The following is a 10,594-nucleotide window of genomic DNA, read 5'->3' as shown; positions in this document are numbered from 1 at the left end:
TCTCTCCCTCCCTCCCTCTCTCTCTCTCTCTCTCTCTCTCTCTCTCTCTTCAAAAATTTTCCATTTCAATTATTCTGTCTAATATTTTCAAAAGAAAGAGAAGAAAAATATATTCCTTATATATTCCACTTCCATCAAATGACAAGAGTGAAACAATTAAAAATGAGACAAACCGTTCATATACTTGGAGAGTGAATGCATGACCATGTCTGCCCCCAAAGATAAAGGTCTCTGAAAAGAAAAATCAATATGCTCAGGTCAAGAGCAAGCACTTCAAAAGCCCTACCAGATAAGAAACCAGATCTCAGTCAAGGTTGTAACAAAGTACACATAAGCAAAACATTATGAATATTCAGCCCAGTTCCCGCCTAGTGCAGTTTTTGGACAGACTTTGGCCACACTTTATAGACTTTGAATGTGACTGATACTGACATTATAACATACAGAAATGAGTTATTGAATTTCATTTCATTTTATTTTATTTATATTTTATTTTATTTTATTTATATTTATATTTTATTTTATTTTATTTTATTTTATTTTTATTTTATTTTATTTTATTTTTTTTATTTTTTTTTTGGGGGGGGGTGAATATGAGGAAAGATCAAGAGTATCATACTGACAGGCAAAATAGTCAAAAGGTGATGGTGACAAATGCTTTACTCACACCCCAACACAATTTATGTCACTGAAGAGTACAGGAGGTGGGCTGTTTCAACTATTCCTGCCAGAAACAACTCAGGTTGTGTGAGAATTACATCCCAAAAGGAAAAAGTTAGTCAAAAATAATATTTTCTGCAATTAGGAATCAACCCCATGCCTCTTAAGTGAAAGTTGGAGAGCCAACCACTCAGAGTTTAGACATCGATCTGCCTTATTACCTACCAATCAGATTAGTGTTTTATATTAACTTGAGAAGCAGATTGATGTGACAACATTCAATTTGAGGTGGGAAAAGAAATATGGGCAGACAGAAGCAAAGAATGACCCAAAGAAGTAGATCCACAAGTGGTGCGTGGTACTCTCCAACCACCCACTTTTGGAATGATAAAATTAGTTTAAAAATCATAATTTTTGTTACATAGGAGAAATACAATTTTCAAAAACATGCATAAGAAAAGATAATCACACTCTACCACTAACAAAGTTCAAAGCAAAATGAGTAGACAGACAAAAGACACTGGCAGCTATGAAAATACATCTATCCGGGAAAGTAAACGGAAAATACGATTTTAAAAAACCCCTAAAGAACTTAAATTGTGTGTAACAGCTCGATTGACAGAACAACATCAACATTCATCAATACGTAGATATATGATATTTACTTCAATATATGTATCAGACCTTCAATCTGTCTTCCTTCCTTTTTCAAAATTCTCACAACAGTGGAAAAATGCTGAAGGCTTAAGGGCATTAAACACACACAAAAGACCAAAAAAAACCAAGCATCTGGCCATTACATACTTTATCTCTAAAATGACGTATGTCATGCAGGCAAATACACCCCCCCCCCTAAAAAAAACCCAAAAAAACAAACAAACAAACAAAAAATCAACAACAAAGACAACAAAATAACTCTACTCTCATGCAAAAACTTTTCTGGTTTTTCATAATTACACCAAAAACTCACCTGGAAATACGAAGACATGAAAGTGTTGTCCACAACAATGAAGGGCTTGACCACCCAACTCTCTGTCTCTGCCTTTACAGCCTGGCACACAGCAGCAATGTCCACAATCTTCAGTGTTGGGTTGGTGGGGGTTTCAATCCATACCATCTGACAAGAGAAGCAGGGAGGGAACATCCTTATTATTGAGTTGAGAACTTCTTTCTGCTATGCTTTCAATTCTTTTGAACAATGCTCCAAAAAGGTGTTTGTGTGTGTGTGTTCGTGTTTGTGCATATGTGTGAGAGAGTGAGAGTGAGTGATTGAGTGAGTGAGTGAGTGAGTGAGTGAGTGAGTGAGTGAGTGAGTGAGTGAGTATGTGTGTGTGTGTGTGAGTGTGTGTATGTATGTGTGTGTGTGTGTGTGTGTGTGAATGTGTGTGTATGTGTGTGTATGTGTGTGTGTGTGTGTGTGTGTGTGTGTGTGTGTGTGCATGCTTGCATGGTGTGTGTGAAGTAATGGAATAACCATTCGACAAAGATTATAAAAAATACGTTCATAAACAAAGGCATGAGTTCAGTCATTTTACATAAACTGCAGTGACGCTCACTGTTACGACTACAAACTGATCAAGACATAAAATTTGTGAAAAGAATTTAAAAGAATATATATATTAGAGTGCACCAATGACCACACATATGTGGCCTGTGAAGGAGATACTGGGCTTGAGCTTACAGTGAGTCAGCACGATAACAGACACATTTCACTAAGGCTTCTAAGTAAAATTACTCACACCAACATAACAATGGCCCCCGAGTCGAGTGCAAGGAAAAAGCAAGCTAGACAAATAGAAAAATGACACGCGGCAAAAAAGAAGTAGGACCTACCTGTGGCACCCTCCAACCACCAGTGAAATTGCACCATGAAAAGATTCAGACAATAGAAGCACCAAAAGGAAGTCAAAGGAACATACTGGAGAGACTGCACATCATGCATGTATGGACCATGAAGGACCTTTTCACTACACATTTAGTTTTAGTATGAGTTTTACGGCACTTGTAACACAATCACGTAATGTAAGTGCCAAAGATTAGAGGTGTTACTGGAGAGGAATATACAAACAAAAAGTAGTAGAGACAAGAATAGCAGATGTCTGATAGGAAAGAAGGGGCAAACCACATCAGATCACATTGTTGGTGTCGCAAGCAATCCACTTAAGCCTGTCTCGATACTTTTTAAACTTTTTACACCAGAGTAAAAGAAAATAGTTTTTGTTGTGTTGGTCCAATCTGGAATCGTGAACAGCAAGAAAATTGTAAGCCTTGACCATGGCATCAAACTGCATTTTGGAGATGTTGAAAGGTGCACCTTTGATAGAGTTTCAGGAGGGTTGAAAATTCTCAAAATTTGGATTTAAATGTACTGCTTACGACAGTAACCACATGTCATACACCCACAGACCATGGAGAAGACAATGATAACAGCACTTGTAACCACAGAACAGAACACAGGATCTAGAGTTTGAGCAGAGAGAAGCACATCAACACAGTAATAGCCATTCAGTTTTAGTTTTAATGAAAGTTTTACAGCACTTGCAACACAAATAGGTTCTATAAAAGTTATATAAGGAAAAGCTGGCAGAGAGATAAGGATAATAGATGTTTGGCAGGTAAGAAGGAGCAAAATACACCACAGCATCCGCCAACTACTCACAACTTTTCAGAGCAGGGGCAAAGTAAGACACACAAACAGAAATTGCAGAGGGAAGAGAAAAAAGAAATCAGACCTATCAGTGGTACCCTCCAACTACCTACAAAACCTTCAACAGAACAAATAAACAGATAGACATCCCAAAATGAGACTGCACATACCTTAGTGTTTGGCTTGAGAGCGTTCATCACATTTTTCACCTCAGTACAGTCCACCATTGAGATGTCCAGCCCAAGGTTCGCGGCACACTTGTTGAAGTAACGGTTTGTACCTGGTGATTCAAAATACGTATCAGAGGGGAGAGGACACCGCATTTTAAAAAAACACTTAGAAATATTATCGGAGGAAGTAACATCATCACACTCTTTTAATTTACTACCTTATTTTCATAACATACCAGTTTCTTTTAGCAAACATTGGCATTCATATCAAATAATTTAGATTTGCAAATCTTTCTTAAAATATCCACGAAAACAACTGCACCCTTTTTAAAGTGTTTTTTCTCAGCTTTGCGTTTTGCACAGTTCTTAACATAAAATAATTATGCTCAACACTGTCAAATATTGAGCTATTTTAGTTTTAAACTGTGGCCTGAAGGGCTTTCATAAGGCAGGATAATTTTGAAATGTGGAAAAATTATATAGAATGTGTTTGAATATCCAAGGCCACCGTATTAACATCAGAGTCGCTGTTGTATAGTGAGAGAGTAGGCACAATAACAACCACAGTCCACCAGGAAGGAAATCTGAGAATAATAATCCTGACCCCAAAAAAATAAAGAAAGAAGAAAAAGGCCACATCTCAGGACCCACAACCCATCTCCTAAATCAAAAGGCAGATTTCTGACCACTAGTAGCCCATTTCAAAGAAGAAAAAAAGTTAATGGCCAAATCAAAATTCTCAGTTCAAAGTTTCATCTTGACACAACAAATTATAGTGTACACAAAAGAAACAGACAGTAGAGGGCATACCTCCATAGACATCATCCATACAGATGAGGTGGTCTCCAGCTTTCAGCAAGTGAGTCACTGTGGTGGTGGCAGCCAGACCGGATGAAAAGCTTAGTCCTGGGGAGGACGCATAGAAAAAATAAAGTCCGTATCAGATTTTTTTCACACTGCAAAAGTAAGATTCTTTGTAATAATTCTGATGATACTTACACCTGTAACTTAAGCCTACACCTTCTCAAATGAGAGGTGTGACACATTTTCGATAAACTGATTTTTTGCAGAAATGTCTGGGCGGTTGAATCAGTTTAGAAATTTGGGAGTGGTGGATATGAGCGATTGATTTACTACCAGATTAGTACACTCTGTAATAACCTTTCGAACTCGGGATTTTAACATAAGGTGTATCCAAGGTTCCAAGGTTGTACTATATAAAGGGATCAAAAGTGATTTGTGGGTGCTCTGGTGTGGTTTGCTCTTACTTTTCTATAAAACATCTGTCATCCTTTACTTTACTTCTTTTTTGTGTTTGTTACTCTCCTTTAATTTTCAGCACTTATATGACCTAACTGTGTTGCAAGTGCTGTAAAATGCTCATTAAAACTAAACTAAAATAAGAGATTTTCAAAAATTATCAGTGTGAATACAAAGTTCACCCTTTCTTTAGCAATATGTAGTTTCTTGATGTTTTCAGCAGATGAGCTCTCAGGGACGTGTTCATTCTTCTCACGACTGATGACTGTCAGAATGTTTTGCACTTTGCACTGACTACAAAAATTATAACATAAATCTCTAAAACTGAATTTCAGCTGTCAGTGTGGACAAATTTGCATACGGACCACAGTATTGATCCAGGTACTCGGGTGAACAGGGATGTAACAAGATACATGCACAGCCACTACATTATACCTTTGCCTTCACTGGTCACTACAATTCAACCAGGGAGCTCTCGTAGTCTAGAGGTACAGTGTTCGCCTCTCGTTCAATGGGTCCCAGGTTCAAAGCCTGACAGTGACAGACATTTTTTTCCACTTAAATACTCTCCTTTCACCACCTTTCCTGCTCTCTAATTATGTTCTGTCATCTGTTTTCATCTCCACTTTTTGCCCCCCACCCCATCCCTTGCCCCCAACCACCTACTCTGGGCTCTTGACTCTTCCTACTGCTACTCCTGGCTCCTTCTTACTGCTGTCTTTCAGCCACACCTCTGATCTTAGGATAGATAAGATTGAACACTTAGTCTTCTCAGATAAGGGTGAAAAAAATCTTGGAGGTCCTGTGTGCAAGTTTCGCACGTTAAAGATCCCTTAGTGGTCCTAAAATCGATAAAAGTAGGCTTCAGCCCCCACCCAGGCGAAATTCAAAATAAATTCCTACCAAAATCAAAATGCTTCATGTGTCTTGCCCGCTCATATGACCTTTTGCAGTTGCAAGCATCTCAAAATGCTCACCAAAACAACAAAGCAAACAGTTGAACCTTTCCTAGACAACCACCACAATGAGAAAAGTAGTCATCTCAGATTAGAAAGTCCTCTTGGACAGTGTCATTTAAAAAAAAATCAAGGCATGTGAGAGGGGGGAGGGGTCGTTTGTACAGGTGGTTGTCTCAGACAACTGGGTGTTGGAGCAGGCTCAATTGTATGGTGCGACAGCTTGACAACAAAAGAATGGCATATTTTGAAGGAGGAGCACAACCAGGCCAAGTGGTTACTAAAGAAAAGAAGGAAGAATAGAAAGAAGGAATGATCATCAAAGTAAACACCAATCACTATAAAATTATCAAATTTTCACTCATGAGTACAAGAATATGTTCCCCCATTAGAAGGGAGAACCCCCCCCCCCCCCCCCCCCACACCTGAGGAGGGGGATGTACTGTTAATAATAATAATAATCATCATCATAAGAAATAAGAAGAAGAATATAATAATAATAACAAATAACAACTTTATTGAATAATTATAAAAATGTAGTGCGGTTGTGCGCTATACAGATGCTATTTATTAATATTAATTATTACTTAATTTTTTTACAGTTTAGTTTTAGTAGAGGATTTACTGTGCTCGCAACTGCATAAGGTCATATGAGCATCAGAAGATTCAAGGTGTTACAAGAGAGTAACAAACATAAAAAAGAAGAAGGGGAGATAAGGACGATAGATGTTTGATAGGAAAGAAGAAGCAAACCACACCAGAGCACCCGCCAACCACCCATTATTAAATTTTGTTGCAACATAAAGTAAAGTACATTTTTCAACTGACACTTACGATGAAAAAGTTTTCAGAGCTACAGAAAAGAAAAGAAAAACCTTCCATAATTCTTACTTCATTTCTGTTGTTAGCAATCACCAGGACAGTACAGGGACAGAACAACCTTGTTAGCTTGTCAGCATTTTGCCGACTCGGCAGTTTAATAGCTCAAAAGATCCACAGTGAATTTAATAGGACATAATTATGCTGACTTAACGCTTGGTTAGGCATTTGCATAGATAGTCAAATTTACGTAATGGGATAGGCGAACAAAGTTAATTAGTCACAATAGGATTTATAACTCCCTGCTACCTGGCACATAACATAATTATTCGAGTCCACATAAAGAGACATTAACAAGGCAGTACAAGAACCACAGTGGGACACACACACCATTACTTTTCATAGCTATAGCTGTGGACTAACAGATGAGACAATTCCTATAAACACAGAATGACAGTATATATATATATAACAAATTTAGTAATTTAGGGGTCATTTCAGGTGAGTCAGACGATAGTGACGACATTCCGCCATGAACCCATAAGATGTCTAATTGCAATGCTTTATGCCCTCATTAACACAATTTAGACCATTTTATGAGATGGGCTGCTACCTGTCAAGGCCAGACCAGGCTGAGTGGAGACAGCATCCCAGCTGACAAATGGAGATACTCTGTAAAATAACTTCCCCATACTGGAATCAAACTTCTTTTGTTTGCAAAGGAAAAGAACCTATCCATTACACCACAGAAGCTGGTAAACAAATATGGTGTTGGTAGAGTGTATGTTATTTCCTGGGAAGCCGAGCATTTTCGTGAGTGTTCTGGGGTCTGTTAAGGTAACAGTACTGATTGTACTGCGCAAAGAATGTTTTAGTTTTAATAAGAGTTTTACAGCACTTGCAACACAATAAGGTCATATAAGTGCCGAAGATTAGAGGTGTTACATGAGAGTAACAAACACAAAAAAGAAGGAGGGGAGATAAAGACAACAGATGTGTGATAGGAATGAAGAAGCAAACTACACCAGAGCACCCGCCAACCACCCACTCCGCAAAGAATAAAGCTTGCTGTTGAGCAGGGATATGTGCTACACAAATGCCACTATTATTATCATTACTATTTTTATAATGCCATAAGTTTTTAGTTTAGTAAAAAGTTTAACAGCACTTGCAAAACAATAAGGCCATCTAATATGACATAAGCGCTGAAAATCTGATGCATTACAAGAGAGTAACAAACACCAAAAAAAAAGAAAGAGAAGAGAAGAGGACAAAAGATGTTTGATAGGAAAGCTTGGTGCTGTGTATGGGGTCCTTGCTGATGGATACAAGTGCCTGTCTGAAAGCTATGAACGTACGAGTGTGTTTACAGGTAGAGACACCCATAATATAATTTAATATTGAACAAAAAGAGCTATGCTTACTTCTTCTAAACATCATTAATGCCCTACACAGGTTCTTTACAACAATAATACAGGACAGCCAAGATATGATCCTTTTTCAATATTCACAAAGATGTCATTTGAAGATTGCCATGAATCTGAAAGAGAGATATAGTCACCTTGTCCTCTCACTTTACTTCAAAATTTACGAACAGGAACAGAAAACCAAGACCGCAACAAGGAATAAACCCGACTACTAGTAGTTTCTAATCCCCTGTCCTCTGTTTAATATATAAAAGAAAATATTTATAGTGCCATAAAGATGAATCAACATATGAAATGCTGATGAACATAGGAAAATAAACTCCAATAAGGAAATGTTCCTTAAATGGAGGTGAAAATGAGGAGTTGTGTTGTCATGTACACGGGGTCAGTGGACTAACTTCCAAATTTCCAAAGTAGGGAAAATAATAAAAATAAAGAGAAAAAGAGGGAGCAACCCATATCGGACCACCCATCAACTACCTGCAAAAAGAAGGTCAAGAGGATAAGGGGGAGAGGGATGGAGGGAGGAATTGTGATACAGAAAGAGAGATGGGAGAGAAGGGAGCAGAGAGAGAGATACAAAACACAAAATCCTGCGCGCACACATACCTTTTGCAATTACTCTCTTTCCTATTTGCGTGACTTGCTTCATTGTAAGTTTCAGGAGAAGTATAGATTCAATACCAGTCGTTTAGCTCTAACAAAAGGTAAGACAAACGGATTGATAGGTCAAATTCAATTACCAGCATTTCATGCTGGACAGATAACAGAAGAAACAGAGAGAGAGACAGAGAGAGAGAGAGAGAGAGACAGAGACAGAGAGAGAGAGAGAGAGAGAGAGAGAGAGACAGACAGAGAGACAGAGAGAGAGACAGAGAGGGGGAGGGGGGAGGGGAAGAGAGAAAGCTAGCAGGACAAGCTTTTACTTCATCTCTAGAGATACAGTAGTCTTCACCTAAGCTTATAGATATATGACTGCTTAAGATCCCACTGTTTTAAGCATTTGTACTTCACAAAAGTCACCCCTAACATCCCAATCTGAAGAAGTACATTTGGCTAAGATCCTGCATTTCAGATCATAATTTACTGAACAAAAGCCTCAGGAGGCGTCACTGATCAACCAAGAGTGAAAATCTGCCATCATTGAACTGCCCATTGCATCACAGATCATCCACTCTCATGAAAATATGAAAATGATCACAGCTACATTGTAAATCTCCATGAAACGGTACAATGTTTGTACCAGAGGGGACTACATCGAGGTGTGAACTTGTCGACACATTTGATTTCCCCCAAATATCGCACTGGCAACTGAGCTCTCCACTTGAACTTAATCAAAAGCTGGGTGAGTAGAGTAGGGCCTACAAGTCCACATCAGACGGGATCACATTGAACAGTGAACTTGTCGGTGCTTTAGTTTCCCTGACCATTGTAGCAATTGCCTCTACTCCCAAATTTGCGAGATAGACTGAATTTTAATTGGGCAGTCACAGCACAATCCTGCATTATGACAAGAGGAGGGAGAAGTCGGTCAGAGATGGAAAGCTATAAATTTTGGACAGGTACGGGGGAGGAGCGATAGAATCACTATAGATCTTCAGACTCACGATAGGATAATAAGTGAAAAGAGCATGCCTCGTGCCATTTTGATAAGTCACCAATATTGACCCCTCTTTGCTTGTCATAATAAGCTTACGTAATTACAACATTGTATTTCACCAGGAACGAAAGTAAGATGTCAGATTTATTCAAAAAGAAGTACTTCAAAAAGTTCAAATCCTACCTTCTTGGATGCATTTGAAAGGAAATTGTGTTTTGTACTCTGATGTTACAAATTAAAAACATCCGCTAATTTGAACATAAAACCTGATCTATCTTTTGTGTCATAAAATCCTAATCATCACATAAAGGAATTCTGAGAAGTATGAAAAAAGTAAGATAAGAGTACCTACCATGTTTTCCCCCCTCTGCAGCAGCAAGACATTTTTCCAGGCAATTTCTGGTTGGATTACCACTGCGAGAGTACTCAAAGCCCTGAAAACAAAATATAACATTTTGTCTTACAATCCTGTCAATCAAATTTTAAAATTTGAGGAAGAGCAATCATTCTCAGATATATATAGAAATACATCAAACAAAGAGCGAATTGCCAAATGTAATCAAGCTACAATTAGGATGTAATTACTTATTGGCATCCAGTTTTGTATGAGAGTAAGATGCCCTACTACACAAAGGTAATTTCAAAAGCAATTATTCTGTTTGTAGATTTACAGAAAAATATTTAGCAAAAAAACTACTGATGGATAAAGATGTGTAATAAAGCATAGGAAATGATGCACAACATGACATTCAAGTTTAAACAACCTTTCCTACTCTAAGAAAAAAAACAACCTTAACACCACCCCACCCCTCCCCTGTCCTCACACACACAAAAAATTGTCTGTAGGACTCTCACGGTCAGGATCACACTGACTGGGTCATTTAATATATAAAGCTCGAGAACATGAGTAAGCAAATTCATTTTCCTTTTTTCCCTTAGAACTTTGGCCCAGATATCCTGTTGAAAGGATAACCCTTAATCATTCCCTACTTCTAAATGTCTCCACAGACATCTCACTTACTGTGGTCGTTACCAAAGAAGAGAGAGAGGGGGGG

At 38.1% G+C, this 10,594-nt stretch overlaps 1 protein-coding gene across 1 annotated transcript in view; it reads right to left on the bottom strand.

The window, feature by feature from the left end:
- LOC101861963 (cystathionine gamma-lyase) overlaps positions 1-10,594 on the bottom strand; it is a gene marked incomplete at its 5' end in the record, with an annotated part of 31,870 nt that overhangs the window by 17,143 nt on the left and 4,133 nt on the right. The window contains 5 exon segments of the mRNA XM_005101769.2: positions 174-231; positions 1,631-1,777; positions 3,478-3,587; positions 4,288-4,383; positions 9,892-9,973. Coding sequence (XP_005101826.1) covers positions 174-231; positions 1,631-1,777; positions 3,478-3,587; positions 4,288-4,383; positions 9,892-9,973 — 493 coding nt within the window.

This window comes from Aplysia californica, unplaced genomic scaffold (assembly GCF_000002075.1).
Source record: "Aplysia californica isolate F4 #8 unplaced genomic scaffold, AplCal3.0 scaffold00298, whole genome shotgun sequence".
Lineage (NCBI taxonomy): Eukaryota > Metazoa > Mollusca > Gastropoda > Aplysiida > Aplysiidae > Aplysia > Aplysia californica.
Note: the sequence above shows the minus strand (reverse complement) of the source record. Positions and strands in the feature narration are given on the sequence as shown.